General features: G+C 60.5%; 4 protein-coding genes across 4 annotated transcripts; 2 read left to right on the forward strand and 2 right to left on the reverse strand.

The window, feature by feature from the left end:
• Positions 1-36: 36 nt before the first annotated feature.
• CHLRE_06g263900v5 (uncharacterized protein) lies at positions 37-1,578 on the reverse strand. The gene has a single exon (XM_043062837.1). It carries the CDS (start codon positions 1,440-1,442, stop codon positions 807-809), a length of 636 nt encoding a protein of 211 aa, XP_042923543.1. The 5' UTR covers positions 1,443-1,578; the 3' UTR covers positions 37-806.
• Positions 1,579-1,763: 185 nt separating this feature from the next.
• CHLRE_06g263950v5 (uncharacterized protein) lies at positions 1,764-13,162 on the reverse strand. Its single transcript, XM_043062838.1, has 29 exons — positions 12,997-13,162; positions 12,466-12,716; positions 11,982-12,165; positions 11,640-11,756; positions 11,291-11,366; positions 10,921-11,027; positions 10,543-10,650; positions 10,219-10,374; positions 9,732-9,785; positions 9,324-9,487; positions 8,864-9,044; positions 8,632-8,719; positions 8,288-8,463; positions 8,002-8,082; positions 7,536-7,730; positions 7,220-7,290; positions 6,962-7,045; positions 6,642-6,771; positions 6,226-6,364; positions 5,883-5,974; positions 5,595-5,733; positions 5,324-5,418; positions 4,930-5,055; positions 4,622-4,715; positions 4,126-4,387; positions 3,773-3,908; positions 3,512-3,592; positions 3,238-3,345; positions 1,764-3,047 (listed from the first exon to the last, which is right to left on the reverse strand). The coding sequence occupies exons 2-29, from the start codon at positions 12,687-12,689 to the stop codon at positions 2,871-2,873; spliced, it is 3,645 nt and encodes a 1,214-aa protein (XP_042923544.1). The 5' UTR covers positions 12,690-12,716; positions 12,997-13,162; the 3' UTR covers positions 1,764-2,870.
• Positions 13,163-13,288: 126 nt separating this feature from the next.
• On the forward strand, positions 13,289-15,184 carry CHLRE_06g264000v5 (uncharacterized protein). The gene is made up of 4 exons (XM_001696511.2): positions 13,289-13,464; positions 13,533-13,590; positions 13,902-14,003; positions 14,231-15,184. Exons 1-4 carry the CDS (start codon positions 13,429-13,431, stop codon positions 14,320-14,322), a joined length of 288 nt encoding a protein of 95 aa, XP_001696563.1. The 5' UTR covers positions 13,289-13,428; the 3' UTR covers positions 14,323-15,184.
• A 1,158-nt stretch (positions 15,185-16,342) lies between these two features.
• Positions 16,343-21,168, forward strand: CHLRE_06g264050v5 (uncharacterized protein). The gene is made up of 10 exons (XM_043062839.1): positions 16,343-16,971; positions 17,114-17,210; positions 17,559-17,632; positions 17,958-17,970; positions 18,183-18,269; positions 18,824-18,935; positions 19,174-19,220; positions 19,595-19,664; positions 19,964-20,040; positions 20,416-21,168. Exons 1-10 carry the CDS (start codon positions 16,871-16,873, stop codon positions 20,491-20,493), a joined length of 756 nt encoding a protein of 251 aa, XP_042923545.1. The 5' UTR covers positions 16,343-16,870; the 3' UTR covers positions 20,494-21,168.
• Positions 21,169-21,342: the final 174 nt, after the last annotated feature.

Below are 21,342 nucleotides of genomic sequence, written 5' to 3' on the forward strand. Positions count from 1 at the left end.
TGAATGCACTTCAAATTTGTGAGTTCTTGCAGCATGGTCAATCTGACCCAATTGCCCCCAGAACACGTGAAGGCACGAACCCGACCACCCCAGCCCACCGACCATCGCCCCCTGTGTGGTCAAGCCCAACGCAACGTTGATCCCGCCCGGAGATGAAGCAGTTCGCTGCTGGATGGCCCTGCCCACACTAGTGACACTCACGACATTTGTGAGCAACCACCTCGTCCCCTGGCTCGGTCAGAGCTCTATCAGCAGCACCACTCCACACTTCCGGCATCGCTAGCATCGCTGTTCCAACACTGCGATCATTGTGGCCAGCATGAAGGCCAGCATTCCTTTCAGTCGTGAAACTTATTGCTTGGACCTGTGGCAATCCGACGCCGCGACCAGCCCCGTCCGCTGCAAAGACCGTACCCACGCAGTGCGGTTGTGTTCCCGCACGCCCCTGAACTCGGTCACATGGTTCTCCACTAATATAATCCCCACATGCGTAGCACCAGAAAAGAATTCTGCAGCTTCTGTTCATACATGTTTCGTTTAAGGCTGGGTCCTTATTCGTGCTATCCAATTGCAAAGGAATGCAACGACCGCTGGGCACGGCGCGGTGCTATGCGCCAACCCTCTGGCCGCTAGGAACGATCCTCTGCGTGCTCCAACACCTTCTGGAAGGACACCACTTGCCATCTTCCTCGTACACAGAAAGGCGTATACCAAGTCACCAACTCCCGCTCTCGCACGAACGTCGCCACACTGCACCGCCCTCTCATCCCCTCTCGTCTCATGCTTACCACTCTCGGTCTTGTGGGCTAGGACCGCGGCCGGCCCATCTCCGCCAAAACTCTTTGAAACTCCGCCTCAAACGCGTCTCGCTCCTCCTCGCTCTCCTCCAACTGCGGGAACGGCTCGGCCCGCCCCTCCAGTGCCGCCGCCAGTGCTCCCTCCCCCAGCGCCAGGGCTAGGTCATATGCTGGCGCGGTCACCGCCTCGGCGGTTGCGAGCGTGTCTGCGAGCTGCCGACCTCGCCTTAGGCTGGCTTCTTCCTCGCTCTCGGATTCCTCGTGCGCATCTGACGCCGATAATGACGAGGATTCTGAAGGTGGTCCACTGGCTTCGCTGGCTGCGTGCTCCAGGTCTGGGCTGCTGGATGCGTCTGGCGCTGTTGTGAGGAATAGCTGTTGTTGGGAGGAGGTGCCAGCAGTTTGGCGGTCAGAGGCGGAAGCCGAAGCTGCCCGTGCTGGGGCGGGGTCGACCTTGGGGTCGACCACCTCCCAGTCCAAGCCCTCGCCCCACTCCGACCCCGAGTCGCCGTCAGCACTCTCCGGGCTCTGTGCTGCGTTGAATGACGTGGTTGCTAGCTCGTCAGCCCCTGTTGACGCAGCAGCAGGGTCCTCGCTGTTTGTCGTTTGGGTTTGCGCATCGCTGGTCTCGTCCGACGCGCCCATTTCGAAATTGATTGTAGTGCAACAGGACAATGAATTGTGCTTATGGCATGATGGTTCAGTGCAACGTGTAAAGCAACAGTCCAGCTGTTTCTACGGTTCTGTGACTTCAGAGCTCGTGCGTTTTGAGCAGCTCGAGACGTGTTCAATGCCGGTGGCTTGCAGCAATTGCTTTCAAATGCCCGAGGAGGTTGCATGGGCAGCAGTCACGGCACAATTGCGCGTGTGTGGGGATTCGGCGCCAGGCACGGCGCTGTCCACTGGGCCTCTGCTCCAGAGAAGCGCTCTCGCGTCATTGCTTGCGCTAGGCAAGGAGAGAGCTCGAGTTCCTCCAGCTTACAGTAGGGGAGTCCGGGCATGGCATACGTGCGGTACGTGGGGTGCCAGCGGTCCATCTACAGTTCTTCACAGTTCTTCACCCACGCCTTATTCACCGAGATACTTGATATTCACTACATCCGCTTACAATCCCGCGTATGCACGCACCTTTGGTTCGTGGGATGTACACGGTTGTATCATGCGCCTCTCGTGCTCCCAGGTCCCCTACACAAACACATCGCCTTGCTTCGGCTGACCATGAGCCTAGAACAGTGACTACCCCACGTACACAAGAGCAGCAGCTAACAGCCGAGCACCATCATTCTGCATTCATACAGGTGTCCGCAGCAGATGAAGTACTTTCGAAATCTTAGGCCCCAGACATGCACCAACGTGGCCTAGCGCAGCCCACATTTGCCTCCAGAAGGAGAGCCACCATTACTGGTCATTCCTACTATGCAAAGCCGGCTTCCATACCGTAACTGTGTTACCTCTCATTCCACTCCTGACTCCACTGCAACCGTACGCCAGCAATAACTTCCCCGCCACTACAATACGCGACCTTATCAGGATTGCCTAGCTTAACCGGCGCCCCGCCCCCGCCCCGCAAAACAAATGCACACCAAACTGATCTCTAATGCGCTCACATCTTCAAGTCTCAAGCCAAAGAGCCCCTTTGCGTGCGTCAACAAACGCTTCGTGTCTCATTCGAAGTGGGTCCGCGCGGAAAGCCATCACGTTCGAGATGCCTAGCATTTCTCAAAGCGTCTGAAGCACATGAACGTGACGCCACCATGCAACACGCAAATAATTATCACGTTCGGTATGCAGCAACGAACGCAGCGCAAGGCCCTTGGCACCAGACCGCCCGCGGCCAACCATACCAGCCCGCCCTTCACTTCGCCGGCCGCATGTTGCCGCCGCTTACGCCTGTGCCCTTGAGCACCTGGCCGTTTGAGTTCAGTGTAGGTTTACTAACAACCCAGCCGCATTCGCAGCCGAACGCAGCCTAATGCTGCCTAACGCAGTCACGCGGGTCCAGACCTCGGCGCCACTGCAAACTAATGTCGTTGCACGTGTTCGTACGGCACCGGCAGTTACGGTTTTAGCCGTTTACCAGTACGTGAGCCGCTCCACCCAGCCGCCGGGCGAGCGCCGCATCGCGGCCTTGCGTGTCTCGTCGTACAGGAAGCACAGCAGGAACCAGGGGATGCCGCACAGCCAGTGCAGCCCCGCCAGGGGGCCGGTGGAGAAGACCACGTTGAGCGGCGGCACGTAGGAGATCAGCACCTGGTTTGGGTTAGGATGCGGTTGGGGTGGGTTAGTTGTGCGGGTTGGTGGTGCGCTGGACGTGAGCGGGTCGCCGACTGATATGATGTCACAGACAGCACTGAAGCGCGGCGACACGCCAGACCGCCCCTGCAGGCGTGGCGTAGACGACGCGCCGCCCGTGGCCTCCCGCACGGGGCGTGGCACTCACCACCAGGCAGGCCTCGAACACAAAGCCGAACAGCATGAAGCGGTTGTTCTTGACGCCCTGCTGGAACAGCGACAGCTTGCGCGTTTTGGAGATGAGCGCGGCGATGACCTGTTCGCGTGTGAGATGCGATGCATGGAAATGTAGGGGCGTGGAGATTAGTATGTTGTCATGTGAAGAGGGCGCGCTGCGCTTCATTGTTCTCCAAACAAAAGGCGGCTCGTGCAATTCTTGCTTTGGTCAGGTCTGCCCGAGTATCTCGCGCCCCCGCGCCCACCTTGTTCATGACCACAGCAACGAAGTATGCGGTCTGGCCCTGGCTCAGGGCGTTCTTCTGGTACTTCATGTTGGGCTGGGCCTGAAAGGGGGGGGGGAACACAGAGTAATGAAAATGTAATTGTGTGCGAGAGGGCGCAAAGCTGAAGCGACGCGCGGGTATACCAGTTAGGCGCGGCGTACCGTACTGAGGATCACTGGGGAAAGAAATGTAGGCAGACAGTTTTCCCGCTTGCCACACGCTGCGCCACTGCCCACCCACCTGCACCGCGGCGCGCCACCAGTACACGGCACCTGCCACCGCCTCCTCCTTGCTGTCGCCCTGGCCGCGGCCGGGGAAGCCGAAGGTGGCGGACACGTTCGCGTTGAAGGCGGAGCCGCAGAAGATGTCGAATTGGCTGCGTGGAGCGAAGGGGAAGAAGAAGAGGCAGGAAAGGAGCTCAGCAGCTGCTGTGCGTGCAATGTGCTAATAGCCTGGAAAGCAGGTACCGCCGTCCTGCGCTCTGCACCCTGCAGGCGAACCCGCCCGTCCCCCACGCCCCACCCAACCCGCCCCAGACCCCAAACCACATTGATCCAGACCCCCAATACCCAGTCACCACGACCACAACTCACGTCACGTCTGCGGGCGTCAGGATCAGGCGCTCCGCGGAGTTGGGGTTGGCGGCCTCAGCCAGGTAGTAGCTCTTCTGCTGCGCCGACAGACCCAGGTACCAGTTGCACGTGCGCGCACACACGGCACCCACACCGGCGGCGAAGCCACGGAAGCCGGCACCGCCGGGCGCGAACTCGGAGAAGGGGTCCGACGCGTTGTTGTAGGAGTTCAGGCCCTGGCAGCCGTCGCCGCAGAACCCAGCCGTGGCGCTGACCATGGCCGCTGTGTGTGTGGGGTGGGGGGGGGGGACAAGAGGCGTTTGCAAAGGGGCAAAACGTTTCGAAGTTCGGGGTTTGGGCCTTTGGCGAGGATGAGGAGGAAAGCAGAGGCGGCGTGTGCGTAGCATAGCGTTCGTTTGGGATGCCTGGGGCTGCTGCCGCCGGTTTGCTGCTGTAGCGCAGCGTGTGTGCCGTGCCCGTGTCGCCGCTGCAGTGCTGTGGAGCTACCCCCGCTCACCCGCAGAGGTGGAATTGAGGCGGGCGGCGGAGATGACGGCGTTCTGGATGCCGGCATAGTCGGTGGTGCCGCAGCCAAAGCCGCACTCCTTGGTCTGCGGGGAGCGGGCGGCGTTCCAGGCAGATGGGTAGATAGTGAAAACATTGTAGATAGATAGCAGGTGATTGCCAGCAGCAGGCGTGCCGCGAGGGCGGTGATGGACGGGGGTTGCGGCACCTGCAACAAACAAACCCTCGTCCTCCCTCCTTCCCTGCCGCAAACACATGTTGCCTCCTCCCTCCCTCCCTGTCTCCCTCCCAAGCACGCACCTGGCCGTCGCCAATCCTGCACAGCAGTGGCAGGTCATCCCACTTGTGCCCCAGTCCGGGAAGCACCCAGGGCGTGTAGCCGTAGTCGTTCATGGCCACAAAGTAGCCGTACCAGCCCGCAGCGGCCTGAGGTTGGGGGGGGGGGTCCATTCAAGATTGATTAGAGGGAGGGGCGGTGCCAGGTATGACGAGTTAGGTGATGAGGGTCAGGAGAGGGAGCGCTAGGGCGCGGATTGAGGCTAGGGGAAGTGCCCTGCAGCGCGGACGTGGGTCCCTCGTGCCTCGCCTCGCCGCGTATGCCCCATCGCCGTCAGAGCGTCACCCAAACAATCCGCCACCTCACTCCCCACCCCGCCAGTCCGCCACCACGCCACGCCACGCCACACCCGCGCACCTGCATGACTCCGATGTGCAGGTAGGTGAACAGCAGCAGCTTGAGGTTCACCAGGTGGTCGGTGTGGGCGTTGCGGGGAGGGCGGCACATGATGTCTGCAGGCGGGAAGGAGGGATGGGAAGGGAGGGCAGCGGTTAGGCCGGGTCCGGGGGTCAACAGCGGCTCAGGGGCCGATGTAGGCGTCCAGAGGAGCAACAGCATCACGGCAAGCTGCTGAAAACATTGTGTCGTGGTACGGTTACACACTAGCTCGCTTTGCTCGCTGGCTCACCGGCCTCGCGGGTCTCGTAGGCGAACGAGATGGCCGGGATCATGTCGGTACCCAGGTCGATGGCCAGAATGAGGATGGTGGTGGTGGCCAGGGGGATGCCGGCAATCACCCACAGAAGGAAGGGAGACAGCTCTGGCACCTGCAGGTATGTGTGTATGCGTGTCAGGGTGCGCAAGGTGTCGGGTGTTGGGTGCATATGCGATGCTTGAAGGGCACCAAGACCTTTAGCGCCCAACAGAATGAAAGATTCTTGAGCGCTAAGGCATTGTAGCACCTTGTAACTCGCACCTTGGAGGTCAGGGTGTACATGATGGACTTCTTGAGGTTGTCGAAGATCAGGCGGCCCTCCTCCACACCGTTGACGATGGAGGCGAAGTTGTCTGTGGGGGCGGGCAGGCCGCCGGTGGATGCGCAGGTGCGTGGTTGGGAAGGTGGGTGGGCGGACGAGTGCATGGGGCACAAATCCCAGTCGCAACTGCCCGCCCTCCTCCACAGGCTTGCCCTCGCCCTGCGAATCCCTTCCCCCTTGCCCCTCTTCCGCCCCCCTGGCCATCTCAATCCGCCCTTTCCCCTCTCACTCCCCGCCTGACTACCCCTGCCTCACACATACATGAGCGACACGCCCGCTCACCGTCCATGAGGATCATGTCCGCCGCCTCCTTGGACACGGCCTTGCCGGCAATGCCCATGGAGATGCCGATGTCGCCCTTCTTCAGCGCGGGCGCGTCGTTCACGCCGTCGCCCGTGACGGCCACCACCCGCTTCAGGCGCTGTGGGTGTGTGGAGGGCAGGAAGCAGGCGGCAGGAGGCAGGCGGGGGGTTGAGCGGCCAGTGGCAACTGTGGCTGTCTCGCTGGACGGCTCGCTCTGGTCGTTGGCGTGCGAGTGCCCACTTGTTCGGCTGTGGTCCCCGTACCCATCCCAGGTTAATTTGCTGACCACATTCCCGCCGCCGCCCCATCCCGCCGCCGCCCACACAACACAACACCTCAACCATATTTTCGAACCTAGCACCCTGAACTCATTACCAACATGTACAACACCCCACCTGGTTGTTCTCCACAATGAGCAGCTTGTGCGCGGGCGTGACGCGAGCGAACACGATCTGCTCGTTCTTCAACAAGATGTCGTCCCAGGCCGACTGGCGCTTGCCCTCGTCCGCAATGTCCATCAGCACACTGCGGCGCAGTGAGTTTCCCACACAAACCAGGTTACGGCCGCCGTCGAGGTCTAGCAGCCTCCGAGCCATAGATCCCATGCTCTTGCTCGGTAGCCAGCCCTCCCCTGCCGCCGCCCTGCCCCGCGCCGCCCTCCCTGCCGCCCCCCCCCCCTCGCCCGCTGCGGCCGCCCGCAGCCTCCCGCCCTCACCGGATGTCGTCACCGGTGACCACACGGCCCTTGCCGCGCTGCAGCACCTCGTCATCCAGGATACCGATCTGCTGCGCAATGGCCCTGTTGCACATATGGGGAGGCATAGCCGACGATTCAACACCACACAATGTAGTGCGGCAGCATGTGATGTTGAACTTGAAATGCTATATAGCGACATGCACACGAACCCCTGGCGCCCGTTCGCATGCCGGGAACACACGCACGCGCACACGCGCTAGCGGTCACGTGACGCACTTGGCGGTGATGGGGTGGTCGCCCGTGACCATGAACACCTTGATGGACGCCTTTTTGCAGGTCTCCACCGCCTGTGGCGATGTACCGTAGTGTTGGCAAGGCGGCAGGCACGTGGGGAACAAGCAGGCGCAACCCACATCAAGCCGCCTACTCGGGCCGGCTGCTGGCCCAAATCCTCCAGCCCGAACACTCCTGTCGCAGCACTTGGCCGCACGCCTGCATCGCTCCTTTCAGCCCGCTCTTACACACACACACACACACACATCTACACTTCTTGCTTTCGTTTCTTTTCACACACACACACGCACGCACGCACCTCGGGCACGCCCAGGCGCGGCGGGTCGATGAGCGAGAACAGGCCGCAGAAGACGAGCTCGCTGACGGGGAAGTTGGCGGCGGGCTGGTCGGTCCAGGGGTGGTTGTGCGGCAGGCCGTCCAGGTGGCGGTAGGCGAAACCCAGCACGCGCTCGCCCAGCGCCCCCAGGCCCTCATAGGCGGTGTTGAACTTGGCCTGTGTGTGTGTGTGTGTGTGTGTGTGTGTGTGTGTGTGTGTGTGTGTGTGTGTGTGTGTGTGTGTGTGTGTGTGTGTGTGTGTGTGTGTGTGTGTTGGGTAAGGATTAACTCTGAACCAATCCCATAAGGAAACAGTGGCGCTGCAAGAGAAGCTGCAACCGCATCAGGTAAAGAGTATAGGGCGCGTGGGTGGGCGAGGAGGGCGATCGACTCCCCGGGTGTGAAGGTTGCATTACGCGAAACACCGTGCTGTCTGCTGTGTGTCTCACCTCCCACTCGGGGGTCTTGGGCACCTCCTGGCCGTTGATCAGGATCTTGGAGGCAGCGGCCCACACACGCTCGGGGGCACCCTGCGGTGGTGGTGGTGGTGGTGGTGGTGGCGTGGGTGTTGGTGGCGTGGGTGGTAGCGGCATGGCGACGTCAACGAAACGGAGAAGGTGCAGGAGGCAGACAAACGTGTAGCCAACGCGCCATCCTCCTCAGCTTTTCTCGCTCTTCTGCCCCTCCTCCTCCCCCCAGCATCCTCTTCCCAGCCCCTCTCCCCCCCACACACACCTTCATGACCAGTAGGGGGCGGTTGTCGCCATCCACGGTCTGGTCGTGAATGCCGATCTGGTACTTGTTGGTGGAGTTGAACTTGATCTCAAACAGCTTGGGGTAGCGGGCGCGGTACTTCTTCACGTCCTCCAGCAGCTGGACCGCCTTGATCAGGCCGCTCTCACTGGCGTCACCTGTGTTGAGGCATACGCAAGAAGACACCACAGTAGTCAAGGAGCAAATGGTGCAGACAAAGGATGGAGTGGGCTGCAGTACGGTAGTGCGTGGCCGTAACATGCCCCTATCTATCCGCTGCTGCTGCTGCCGCTCCTGACCAGCCCTCCCCACGCGGCCCCGCTCACCTGTGGTGGCCAGGTTGAGCAGGTTGAAGTCGGACTTGAGCGCCTCCTTCTCCAGGTCCAGGAGAGGAGCCCCGGGGTCGAACTTGTCCTGCGGGCGCGCGAACGTGTGCGTGTGTGTATGTGTGTGTTATTACATAAACGAACGTGTGTGTGTTGGGGTGCGTGGCAGCTAGGGATAAGGGGAGGAGCTTGGCACACAGCGTGGTCACCAACGCACACGCACAATACGCACCTGCACGATAAAGTCGGAGTTGTTGCACAGCGTGGCGATGCGCTGCAGCATCTTGAACGAGCCGTTGTTGGGGTCGAACAGGGACCAGCCGTGCATGCCCTTCTTGGCCGGGTCGGACATCATCTGGGTCAGCTCGGGCGCATTGCGGGCGGAGGGCACGTCAAAGAGCTGGTTGTCATACCTGTGCGTGGGGAGGGGGGGGGGCGTGTGTGTGTGTGGGAGAGGGTGGGCGGGGGTGAGGGAGACGCTGAGTGACCAGGATCAGGATCATGTGGTGGAGGCATGTGCTTTCCTGTATGCTGCTCCCTCCATGTCTTGACCCTCCTCCACCGTAGCCTTTCCTGCAACCTCCCCTCTCCACCCTTTACCACAACCTTTCCCCTCAACCTCCCCTCCCTGCCCTCCTCCCCGGCCCTCAGCTCCCCTCCCTGCCACCCTCCTTAAGCCGCCGCTCCCTCACCAGCAGTGCTGCACGGTCATGCGGTTCTGCGTCAGCGTGCCGGTCTTGTCCGAGGCGATGACGGTGGTGCATCCCAGCGTCTCCACCGACTGCAGGTTCTTGACCAGCACGTTCTTGTTGTGCATGCGCTTCGCCGTCAGCGCCAGAGCCACCGTCAGCGTCACCTGGAAGCAGCAGCAGCAGTAGTAGTAGTGGTTGTGGGGCCGGCACATAGCAAAGAGCGAGGTTGCGTGCGGCGCATGTGGATGTATTCACGCGCAAACTCGCTACTCCAGGTGATATTGTGGTAGGAGTCGCACGCTTGTAACCAGGCGCGCGCACAATCGCGACCTCCGCCGCTTAGCGTTAGTTCCTCCTGCCCTCCTGCAAGTCCCCGCCGGCCCACGGCCCACTGCGCTCCCCACGCACCAGCAGGCCCTCAGGCACGACCGCCACAATGACGGAGATGGCGAACACCAGAGCCTGCGTGCGTGTACACGTGTGCTTTACTGTGAGCTGGTCGCAAACCGGTGTCAGCATGTTGACACACTTAGCTAAGAGGCGGTGTCCTGAGGCCCCCGTCGTGTCGTGTCTTGTGCCCTGGCCCGCACCACTTCGCTGCCCGCCTTGGGACCTGTGGTCCCGTGGCGCGTCCCCTCCTCCTCCCTGACCACAGGAGCCGCATCGTACCGCCAGACCGCCCCTTGCCCCCTAAAGCCGCTTGCTGCCCCGCGCTTCACACACACTCAGCCTGCGCCTCCCCCTCCCTGTCTCCTTTCCCCGCTCCCCCTGTACCCATTCGCCCTCCCCTGCTCCCCCTGCACGCCCGCGTCCCTTCTGGGCCTTATTATGTAGGTCTTAGCTGGGATTGGATTCCAGTACCCCCGCCCCTTCCTCCGCATCCCCGCCCCCTCACCTGCACCACGGTCATGACGCCCATGCCAATGCCCACTCCCAGGAACACGACGCCGATGGTGATGGCGATGGTGGAGATGATGGTGATGAAGCGATTCACCTCGCGGACAATGGGCGGGTCGGAGTCGCCGGTGGTCTCGCCGGTCAGACCGGCGATCTGTGTTGGGCACACGACAGGACGTTGCGGTATGCGGGTCGTTACGGAAGACGTTCTTTGGTCATGGACGAATCTGGCAAACCTTGGCGACTTGGCTTGCTGCGGCTATTTTTCAGCACACACATTGTCCCTTTCCTCTTGTACTCCTCCCCCCCCCCACACACGCACCTGGCCCATCACGGTGTTGTCGCCGGTGCCCACGACGATGCCCTTGCCGTGGCCGTTGGCGACCATGGTTGTGTAGAAGATCAGGTTGGTGGCCTCGATGGCGGGGACCTGTTTGGGCAGGTGGGGCGGGGTGAAGTGTGTGTGGCGGCAGGGCGGGAGCGGCGGGAGCCGCGGTACGAGTGGGCAAGAGGGAGGGCTCCGACATCAGCCACGCGCGCTTTGAATGCAGCCCCGGTTGGGCTGCTGCCCTTGCACATCCAGCCGCCCGTGCCCTTGCTTCGCTCTTCCTCATTCCTTCCCTTACTCCTGTGTTCACGTTTCACCCTGCGTCCCCTTTCACCTCTCCTCGCTCGGTTCAAAACCCACCCACCCACCCACCTTGGCACGGCCCTTGCCGCCCTCCTCCACATCACCGCCGCCGCCGCCGCCGTGGCCGTGCGAGGGCGCGATCAGCACCGCACTGCGCTCGCAAGCTTCAGACTCGCCTGTGTGTACGTGTATGCGCGTGTACAGGTGTGCGCTCGAACAAGTACAGAATGGAATGGGCATGCATGCGTGTGTGTATGGATTCGTACGTGGGTGTGTACGCGTGTGTACGGAAGTACGGCATATGAAACCAGATTTATGGAGGCACTGGCAGCATACGTATGGAACGGCGGCAGGGGCGGCTGGGGGCGCCGAGGCCGTATACATGGCCGGTCCAACCGTGGCACCCGTGGCAAACACACGCTCGGCCGCCCGGACCCACCTGTGAGCGAGGCGTTGTCGACTTTGAGGTTGTACGAATCAATGACACGGATGTCGGCGGGCACCTGATCTCCCTCCTGCGGTGTGGTGGGAGATGTGGTACCGTACGTGTGGAGTTTTGTGTGGTTTCGTGATGTGGTCGCATTCCCGCTCCGCTTTACCCCTTTCCCTTCCCCTCCGCTCCCTGCTGATAGCCTCCCCTTTCCCCACGCCCTGTAGCTTTGTCCCTGCCCCTTCCCTGTGTGGACCAGTAGAGCTTCCGCTGACCGTCGCCCCTCTTCCGCCACTCCATCCCCCACTCCTCCCACCTCTCCTGTAACCACCCACCCACCCATCCACCCACCCCGCACCTGGAACTCCACCAGGTCGCCCGGCACCAGCTCCGCCGGGTTGACGATGTTGGCAGCGCCGTCGCGAATGACCTTGCACTCCTTGGGCACCATCTCCTTGAACCCGTTCATGATGGCCTGTTGGGGCGGGATGTGTGGGTGTCAGCGCAGCACAATGGGAAGGGGTATGTGGTGGTGTGTCGGTGTGTCGGTTGTGTTGGCGTGTTGGTGTCTTACAGGAGGGTGCTGATCGGTGATTACAAACACACATGCATGCATCGGCTGCCCTTGCTGGCACGAATGGCCCAGCCCAGCCCAGTTCCCACCATCCATCCGTCTACCAGCCGCCAGGCAGCCACTCACTTGACTCTTGGCTTCTTGGAAGTAGGCGAAGGTGGAGGAAATGAACACGACCACGAGGAGCACCACACCCAGGTACAAGTTGGACGCATCCGATTGATCGATGCCGTAGGCGATGAAACACAGGATGCCGCCGGCAATGAGAAGCAGCGAGAAGAAGTTTGTGTACTGCTCGATGTAAAGCATCCTGCATTCATAGCGGTTTATGTTGATGACATCAAGCTGTTGTACGTGTGGTGGTGGTGGCAGTGCTGGTGGTGGAGATGGTTATGGCGGTGTGGTGATCAAGGCCGAGCGGCGGCGGCGGGTGCGATGGGACAGGTAAGGGGCAGGGGAGGGCGGGTGATCGTAGCAGTGCGTGCAGAAGGAGCGCCGTGCTCGCACCCAGCTCCCCTTACCAGAGCGTGCGCAGCGCTTCCCGTATGGCCCCTAGCGCCTCACAAGAGCTGGACCGCAAACACGCACGCAAGCAAGCAGCCCAACTCACCACCATGGCTTGACCTTGGGCGGCGTCAGGCGGTTCTCGCCGTGCTTGGCACGGCTCTCCACCACTTGCGCCGCCGTCAGGCCTCTACTCGTGGAGGTGTTGAACTCCGCGGCTACCTCCTCTATCGTTTGCTCGTGAGCCGTGATCGGCAGGTCCTTCCGGAGGTTCTCGGACTTCTTCGAATCCTTCTTCCCCTTGGGGGGTCCATCCTTCGTGTCGCCCATCTCGGACGGCGGGCGCCGGTCGTGACACTGAGGACGAGGCAGGAAGTTCGATGGTGTATTTATGACATGTACTGGATGTTCAGCAAAGGAACGCGAGCGCCTGGCAGCCTTGTTGCAGGGAGCAGCACCGCGATGAGCCCTAACGGCAACCGCGTGCTGCGCGCTTAAGTGCCCAACAAGACTTGGAATTGCCACACGTCCTACGCTAATACAAATACCCCACAAGATTGAAGGACAAAGGTCCGTGCGGCGCACGCCGGAAAGCAGGGGCAGGCCAGGCGTCGGGCGAACAGGCCAGGAGGCATACCTAGCAGAAACTTGAAGACACCGCGGCAATGGTGCAATGCAGCGACAGCACTGACGCGTCGATAGAAAGCTAGCGCCGCTGAGGCTGAGCGATTGGTGTGGAAAGTTTGTGCAGAACGAGGGTTATTCGGGCCCTATGCACTCGCAGCCGAATGCTGCAGTTTCGGTAATTGCATACGAGCAAAGTCTGGCATGGATGTGTCGGGAATATTATGTCAGAAGCATGGCATGAAACTGTCGTATGGCAGACGGCTGGTCCTGCTCCGGCTGCCTTGCCCTGCCCATCAGAGGTTCAGAGCGATACCTGCACTTTTAGCACTGCAGTTACTCTGTGCTGCACTTCCGTCATTGAAAGTTTTCACAACAAGCCCATCCACTCCTAGCGAGAGTCGAGTCACACGCGCCACGCCTTTTTGCTCCAACGCAACTTACCATGGCAACAATTGATGGAGTCAAGAGCAGTGCCATTGTAAGCCGACCAACGCAAGCCACAGCGCGTACAGGAGCTTCGTGCTGCTAACAGTTTGCCACTCGCAGGGGATTGAAATGCAAGAGGCTCCTGCACGTAAATGGACATTTGATTCCTTCCAATTCTGTGAGTTCGCTGTCTGGCCGGCCTGCGTGACCGCCGCTGATTCAAGGGCACTTCCCTGGGCACTCCAAAGCCACATCCAACCTTAAGCAAGCTTGAAGCGCTAAATGCCACTTTTGTGGTGGCTGTCAAGCGTTGAAGGGTTCCACCGACCACCGCCTAGAGGTCGAGGTCGCGTAACACCCGACTCTGCGCCCCGTCCCCCCTTCCGCGTGCGTTTCCCCTGGTGTGTTCCCGCCCGTCGCGTCTCGCACCCCCTGCATTGTCAGTGTTGCTACTGATCCCACTCCATCGCCACCCCTTCTCAAATGCAGTCGGCCTGACGACGTGGTTCATCGTGTTGTACTCCTTCTACATCGGCTTTTTCGCGCTGCTGTTGAAGATTGCTCTGGAGGTCCGGAAAGACAACTACATGCGTGAGTGCATGTTGGCAATGTGCGGGTTGGGTTGCGCGGGTGCAGAAGCCTTGGGTGCAACAGAATGGGGCCGACTGACGATGGACGCGGCTCAAAGGTATGCCGCTCATAAGGAGGGTGCAACTAGTATTGTTATGCCCATTACCAGGACATGTCCAGCCTCCATGTCATGCTAACATCGTGTACGTCATGCCCATTTCCCCCACAACACGGCCTGCTTCCCCCAGACCTGAGCAGCCGCCTCACTGGGCATCCCCTGACCGCGGACGCCTACACCACCCCCTGGCTCTGGCTCCAAGCCAACCCCTCCTCGTCGTAGGGTGTTGACCCGGCGGCGCACCGGCGGACAGTGCAAGCCGGTTCCAGGACATGCGCGTGAAATGTTTGTACCTCTGGTACATGTATGTGTGGCATGATGCTCAAGGAAAGTGCTAGTTATGAGGGAATAACTGTTCGGTACGAGATCGGATCAGTCAGGCCGCATAACGTGAGGCACGGCGGAAGGAGCGCGCAGCAGCCGCCAGCAGCGCTGTATGCCGGCAGAAATCATGGGGCGACGCGGACGTGGGCACGCGGCGGCCGCGTTTTGCGCGCTGTGGACGGAAGCCGGGGGCACCCTTGCCGGCATTAGAGCCGGGGGCTTAGTGGCGTATGTTAGGAGGAGCGTGGTGCGTGATGCCGATGTTGTATCCGTTATTGTCTAGTTGCGTGGCTTATGATCAAGCGCGAGTGGATGGTGGCTCCTCCATATGCAGTAGGTGTTGCTGGCTGGTTACAGTATGCAACTGGCTGTAGGGGCGGTGACAGGGCATTAGGCTGGGGTTGCTCTCAGCATCTATGTAGTTGCAGGATGGTGCGGACGAAACTTGTGCACAGGGTAGGCTCACCACGTGATGGCAAGATGGGTTGCGTGGCTTCAGGCCTCCATACGTTGGACTGCTGTGTCAGACGGCTGACCGCTAGTTGCGGTTTGCTGTCGGAGGGGTGAAGCGTCCCATGGGAGCAAGCCTACTCAAGCTAGCATAGGTCCATAGTGATGTGGGTGGCAAGCCCTGGATGGGGTGCACAGCAGCGGTGCCTGGATGGGGTGGCTGGCGGCTGGTGCCGAGCAGGGCAATTGCACTGCACGTCACTGAGCATGACATTGCGCCAACAGGTCCCTCTTGTAACCAATGTAGTCTGTGTCGAACTTAACTGAGTTCTGTCGAAACGCGCGCACGTTAACTGCCCAGAGTGTGGGCGGAACACGGAAGTTCTACGACACACAAGCATATAACCCCGCGGACGGCGCCCTGGGGCATCTAGATGTGTCTTTTACCGACTGTCCTACTACATTTGGTATCGAGTTCAGGGCCCAACGTGCGTTATCTGCGGTAAATGCGCACGCGACCACTTAAGGTCGGGGTTTCAAATCCTGGTGACGTCGGTCAAAGTCCGTCGCTACGGCTATGCGAGAGTCACAAATGGCACCAACAACAGAACGTTGGCTACTGGCGATACCTTTGGCGGGGGGGTATGCGCGACGTGGGCCTGGTCACCCCACTGCCACAGACAAAACGGTTGCCAAAGAAGTACTCTCTACGCTAGCGTGGTGACTGCCCGGGACGTGCAGTCCAGAAGGGGGAGAGTGTGGGCGGAACACGGAAGTTCTACAACACACAAGCATATAACCCCGCGGACGGCGCCCTGGGGCAACTAGATGTGTCTTTTACCGACTGTCCTACTACACAGAGCACGTTAAAGCGCTGTGGGACTTTTGGGCTGTGCTGCGGCGGTGCAGGGTGGCAAAAGGACGCGGTGCGGCGGTGGGGTTAGTTGTGCCTCCGTGACCTAAAGCCATCCATCCAGAGAAGCGTCCGTATGCCATCTGCTGGGGTCTAATAATCAGCTGCACCCTACGGGACTTCACCAACCTGCCTTGCAACTTTCCCTTTGCACACGCACACCCATAGAACGCCCTCCATCTAGCTCTCCGGTAGCTCATGCAGCAGATGGACAGCCTACTTTTCCCTTGGGAGGGAAACCAATAAACTTGGGGATAAGGGTGGGCCGCAACAGGCGTGCGCCGGCTCCGAGCACCAGGGGTTCGTCTTCGGGTGCTGGGACTGCCCCCTCTGTAACATCCGCATTCATAACTTTGCAATTACTACCCTGATTGAAACTCTGAAAGTGGATTTGGAGTCCTCTCGTCAAGCTCTTTCGTTTGAGAACATGGGGCCTTTCCCAGTCGAGACTACCCCCCCCCCCCCCCTGGCCGCAGCACGCCGTGCGCCGGCTCCGGGCACTCCGGGCTGACTAGCGGATTTGGTTCACCCCCAGGTCCGACTGCGGGTAAAGGAATTTCCTGCACGTGTTTCCTGCACGCGACAAGCTCTTCAGCAGATAAAGCCTGGCTGACACCGCAACCGAGAGACATTCATACTCAGCCCAAACGGGGACTCAGCCCAAACGGGGCTGGCCCGCACCTGAGAGCTCGCGCTGCGACGGGTGACGTTATGCGCAGGTATAATCTCGCCAGGGGCGGTGGCAAGAGCGCGTGCCAGCGTTTAGTTAGTATTTGTGCACAGGGCTATGACGGTTTGGTCCTGCTACCAGCATCAGAATAAAGAAACCGCGGAAGTGAGAACCCTCGACGGAGCACTCTCGCTCGCGAGCTGATTGCCATGGCATTATTAAGCAAGACTCTTTCTTGATGCTTAAAAATTTGCGGGGACGCTACTGTATCGGCATCCGCGACACAACTTCAGTTGACCCTGCTGGTGGCAGCCCAACCCAGGTGCCTTCTTAGCCAAGAAGTTTTAGTGCTCCACGACTCAATTTCTCACTAGTTCCAACCACTTCAACCAAGGAGCACACGCTTTTCAAGTATGGCCACTCCTGAATTTGCAAAGCCAAGCGAGGAGCACCACTACCGGTCGCACGTATACAAATACTCCTCACTTGGAGATGAGGCGCTGGCAAAGCAGCTGTAAGTTTGCTGCACTTTGGCCTGCATGGCTGCGAGGCACTGTGGCTGCAATTGTTCGTCGGTTGCTGATAAGTATCAATGGTTACTCGGTATATTGAGCATCCGCCTGGCAACTATGGGGCTCGCGGCGCACTCCACGCAGGGCTGCCGATGCAGCCTGGGCTGCCGAGCTTATTGAGAAGCTCACGCACATTGGGGGCGACGAGTCCATGAAGCCCGGCATCGTAAATGCCTGCGAGGTGCGAGAATGGTGGGCGTGCAGGGGCATAGGAGGCAGTGTTGGCAAGGCCAGATACAGCTGTCTCTCCGGCAACGGCCTGTACGTAAGCTGAGCACGCCGCGCAGACAGAGTGCAGGCGGCAGTCCTCTGACCTGCAGTGATTCGGGTACATACTCCATAGGCGGGCACCGTGTTGCGGGGGTTACGCCATACTTTCGAGTAAACTTATAGCCAGACAGGGCTGGGCCAAGTGGCTCCACACCAAGCGCTCCAAGGCTGGGCAGTGCAGCACCCGCCCTCACGCTTGCATTGCGCACGCACATACTTCATACCAGGGAACTGACTTAATGCCATTTGTCTGATCCAGGGTCTTGCGTTTGTGAGGGCCAGCAAAGGTGGCCTTGGTGTCACCATGGCTCGTGGGAACGGTTTCGTAATCAGGTGGGTCTGTGCGCGCAGGCCAGGTTCCTGCGGAGTGGCGTGCTGGACGTGGGGTGCACGGCAGCGCTGCCTCTGTTGCTACCTATTGCCGTGTTGCGTGCAAGTCTCGCGGAAAGCCGGTGCATGCACGGCAAGCATACATTGGGGTCCCTTGGGTTGCAGCATCGCTGCACGGTGATGTTCAACGTTCTGTGGAGATTGGTGCTCCCATGCTGATGGCACCGGCATTCCTCCTCACCTGCCTTTCTCGCTCCCTCGCTGCTGCCACTTGCTGCGCTCGTGGCGCCGTACGCGGTACTGGTTTCTTCGCCTGGCGCCACGGCAGGAAGCTGGACCAGGTGGGTGTGATGACACGGTGTGATGAGCAGGAACTCAATACGGTAGCTCGGATAAGTGCAGTAAAACTCCAGAGGTGTGCAACAGCACGGAACAAGTCCACACCGGCGCGCCGCCGCAATCAACGCCACAATCGCACTGCTGATTGGCATCCACTGCGCATCCGTCCCAAACCGCAGCACTCATGAGTGTACGACCCCGCGTGGACATGCAGGACCGCACCGGCAACTCGCGCTGGTCGGCGCCCGTGTACTTCTTCGTGTCGCAAATGGGCATCGGACTGTCGGCGGGCTACGAGACGGTGCGTGCAGAGGCGTCATGGTGCAGATCAGGAGGCGGGGCGGGCCGGGCTTGGCGCTGCCGTAGTCATCATGAGATGCTGGCTTCCAGGGCGTTGGCGTCAGGCCTTGGGGTTTTATAGGGCTGCTTCAGGCGTGGCATCACCGCCAGCTAGGCCGCTTGGCCATGGGCCGGAGGGGTCAGGCAGCAGCATGTCACGGCTTCTGTGAGCTGTGCGCAGCACACGCACACGCACACGCACACGCACGGCAGAGGGTGTGGGTAGCAGGGAGCTTTGATGGGGAGCTCAGGCGAAGGGCAGGTGCAAGAGCAGGGGAAATCCGGGTCGCGATGGCGAACCAGCGTCCACACGGGTCATGCGCTTCGCACAGGATGGCTGACTGCGAGGCATGGCACACACACACACACACACACACACACACACATACACACACACACATACACACACACATACGCCTGCCGCTCCCACGGCTGCAGCCCCTTTCTTGACCTTCGCCTCGCCCCAGTTACCGTAATCCCTTTGCCTTCATCCTCCCGCTGCGCCTGCACCCGCAGTCGGAGTCGGTGCTCGCGCTCATGGCGACGTCCTCGGTGATGCACTTCGCGGTCGACCACTCCGTGATGGGCACCGACCTGGGCCTCATGTCCACTGAGGGGGCCATGACCGGTGAGAGGCTGCGGGGGTGAAAGGCTGCGGAGAAGATGCGGTGGTTGCATGGAGGAGGAGGAGGCTGAGGAGGGGGAGGAGGAAGAGAACGAGGAGAGGCGCATTACTGGGGGGCCTTGCTTGCCTGGCCCTGCCTTGGGCGGGTATAGCTGTGCATCCTGGAAGTCTGCAAGCCCGCAGCAACGGAGGCCTGCCACCATCACTGTTGTGTTACTCCGCCATGTTCCGTGTTGTGCAGGCGTGCCCGCTGGCACCTTCGGGCGCAACTCGCACATGGACGTGCAGGTGAGCGGACCCGCAGACCAGGGGGCGTTGGCTGGGTGAGCAACAAAGCTAAGCCGACTCGATGAGTTCTGGGTGCTGATGCTCTGGGTAGGAGTTGGCCGGCGGGATGTGGCTGTGCTGGTGTGGGTGGGCAAGGAGGGGGTCATATGTATTCGGTGAATGGTCCTCAAGTCATGCGGCGGCGTGGTAGTGGACTTAGTAGCGGACGAGGATCACCCTTCCTTCTTGTCTTGGCGGCGGCGGCGTGCGGCACTGGTCAAATGCTCCGAACACTCGCGCGCACCCTCGCCGTCCAGCCATGCATCTGCGGTCCTCAACCCTGCCGCCGTCATTCAGTAGCTCATGCCGGACCGCCCCCCCCCCGCTCCCCACAGGCTGACAACACCAGCGCCTCCTTCTGCTACAGCCTGTCTCAGGGCCTGCTGGCAAACGTGTCCATCACTGGTACGTGCCACGTGAAGAAAGGGATAGGATTGGAGGAGCGCGCGCTCGGAGATTTATTGGGTCTTATTGGTCGCGCTTTGCGTATGGCACCATCCACAGCACCCCCCACAAGCGTGGCACCGCAGCGATCGCGCGGTCCTGCGCGTTACTTGCCAACTCTGCTGTTCTCCACCGCAAGCGCCAACCGCCCCCCTCCCCCGCTTTTCCAAACATCCCTGCAATCCCCCGTCCCATACACACACACACACACACACACACACACACACACACACACACACACACACATGAACTTCCCGCAGGCACGGGCACGCACCCGGACAAGGCGGTCAACGACAAGCTCTACGGCGAGGGCACCCCAATCACCGACGTGCTGCAGGTACGTCCGTACATCCGTACGGTGCATCACGGGGCACCAACAGACACCTGCGTAATCGCAGCCGCGAGGGGCGTCGGCTGCTGCATGGCCGCATGGGTGGCAGTGATGCCAACAGCTTATGCCTACAGCCCACTCGTTCCACGTTCCCCACCAGAAGAATTATGACGATGGAACGCAGTGCTGCGCCGCGTTTCTGGCATGGGTTACCGCATGCGCTAGCCAGCACCAAGCCCCGCCTCGTTGTGCCTATCGGTCCGGGTGCGCGCTGCCTGACGTTCCTCCACGCTCCCGCCTACCACTTCCTTATCTAGTCATGAATGTAAAACACACACACACACACACACACACACACACACACACACACACACCCTACAGGGCAAGACTGACACCTTCCAGGAGCTGCAGGTCCTGTACCGCCAGATCGCCGCCACCGGCCGCAAGGCCCTGGAGTGATCCTGTGATCGCCGTGCTCGACCATGCATGCATGATTGCGACCTCGGTGGTCGCAACCTCCGTGGTTGCGGCCTATGTATGTGGTTGCAACCTCCTAGCATCAATCGTAATGAGACTGGGCGAGCACACGAAAGCGAAATGTTCGAAAGATGAGATAGAGTGGGGGGAGCGTCGGGGGTAGGCGTGTTGCAAGCGCGTGGGGTGTACGCGACGCGTAGGCGCGCACAAGACGTATGTTGCCCGGGTGACACTGGCATCGGGCGTGACGCCTACTAGTGTGTTGTCCGTAGATTGTAACCGTGTGACGTTGGGGGCACGCTGAAGAGGATGTATGTGCAGGACGGCGCATTGATGTTTAGCAGGGAACTGATGCTGTAACAGTCATAGGAACGCAGCTAGCCAGTCTTGCGCTTGCATTAAATGTTTGAGTACCGTAAATGTCTGTAAGCTACGCATACAGTAACCCCAAAAGCTGCTCTTTCTGCACCTGGGTGGAATGCGGCAACATGCGCGGCCTTCATGCGGGCATCTTTTTACGTGGGGCATCGCGCATACCTGTACGTGTCCGCTGTCTTGTTGAGTCATGGGGCCGGCCACAGTGTCACGGCGACAATGAACATATCGTCGCGGAGCGGGCAAAGCCCTGCTCCTTGTTCTGAAAACAGACAGCAGGCGTGAACGGAAAGCAAAGAGCGTGCGTGCTCAGCCGCCGAGCCGCGCGTGCATATTCAGGTAGCCAAATATGCTGACAGCTGACTTGCACGCGCTGATGGAGAATTGGAGATGCTGCTTGGTAGAGCGCGGCCTGGACCCCTGCGCCGTGGGGCCGGCGATGGTGGCGGCAGCGGC

The sequence above is a fragment of the Chlamydomonas reinhardtii genome, chromosome 6, assembly GCF_000002595.2.
Source record: "Chlamydomonas reinhardtii strain CC-503 cw92 mt+ chromosome 6, whole genome shotgun sequence".
NCBI classification, from domain to species: domain Eukaryota; kingdom Viridiplantae; phylum Chlorophyta; class Chlorophyceae; order Chlamydomonadales; family Chlamydomonadaceae; genus Chlamydomonas; species Chlamydomonas reinhardtii.

Coding starts and splice junctions, on each gene's coding strand:
- CHLRE_06g263900v5 (XM_043062837.1), bottom strand. CDS start 1,442: ATGGGCGCGTCGGACGAGACCAGCGATGCGCAAACCCAAACGACAAAC.
- CHLRE_06g263950v5 (XM_043062838.1), bottom strand. CDS start 12,689: ATGGGCGACACGAAGGATGGACCCCCCAAGGGGAAGAAGGATTCGAAG. Junction 7,731..8,001: donor CCAAGACCCCCGAGTGGGAG/GTGAGACACACA, acceptor ACACACACACAG/GCCAAGTTCAACACCGCCTA. Junction 7,291..7,535: donor CGCGCCTGGGCGTGCCCGAG/GTGCGTGCGTGC, acceptor ACATCGCCACAG/GCGGTGGAGACCTGCAAAAA.
- CHLRE_06g264000v5 (XM_001696511.2), top strand. CDS start 13,429: ATGGCAACAATTGATGGAGTCAAGAGCAGTGCCATT. Junction 13,465..13,532: donor GAGTCAAGAGCAGTGCCATT/GTAAGCCGACCA, acceptor TGCCACTCGCAG/GGGATTGAAATGCAAGAGGC. Junction 14,004..14,230: donor CCGGAAAGACAACTACATGC/GTGAGTGCATGT, acceptor TGCTTCCCCCAG/ACCTGAGCAGCCGCCTCACT.
- CHLRE_06g264050v5 (XM_043062839.1), top strand. CDS start 16,871: ATGGCCACTCCTGAATTTGCAAAGCCAAGCGAGGAGCACCACTACCGG. Junction 16,972..17,113: donor GAGGCGCTGGCAAAGCAGCT/GTAAGTTTGCTG, acceptor CACTCCACGCAG/GGCTGCCGATGCAGCCTGGG. Junction 18,270..18,823: donor TGTCGGCGGGCTACGAGACG/GTGCGTGCAGAG, acceptor CTGCACCCGCAG/TCGGAGTCGGTGCTCGCGCT.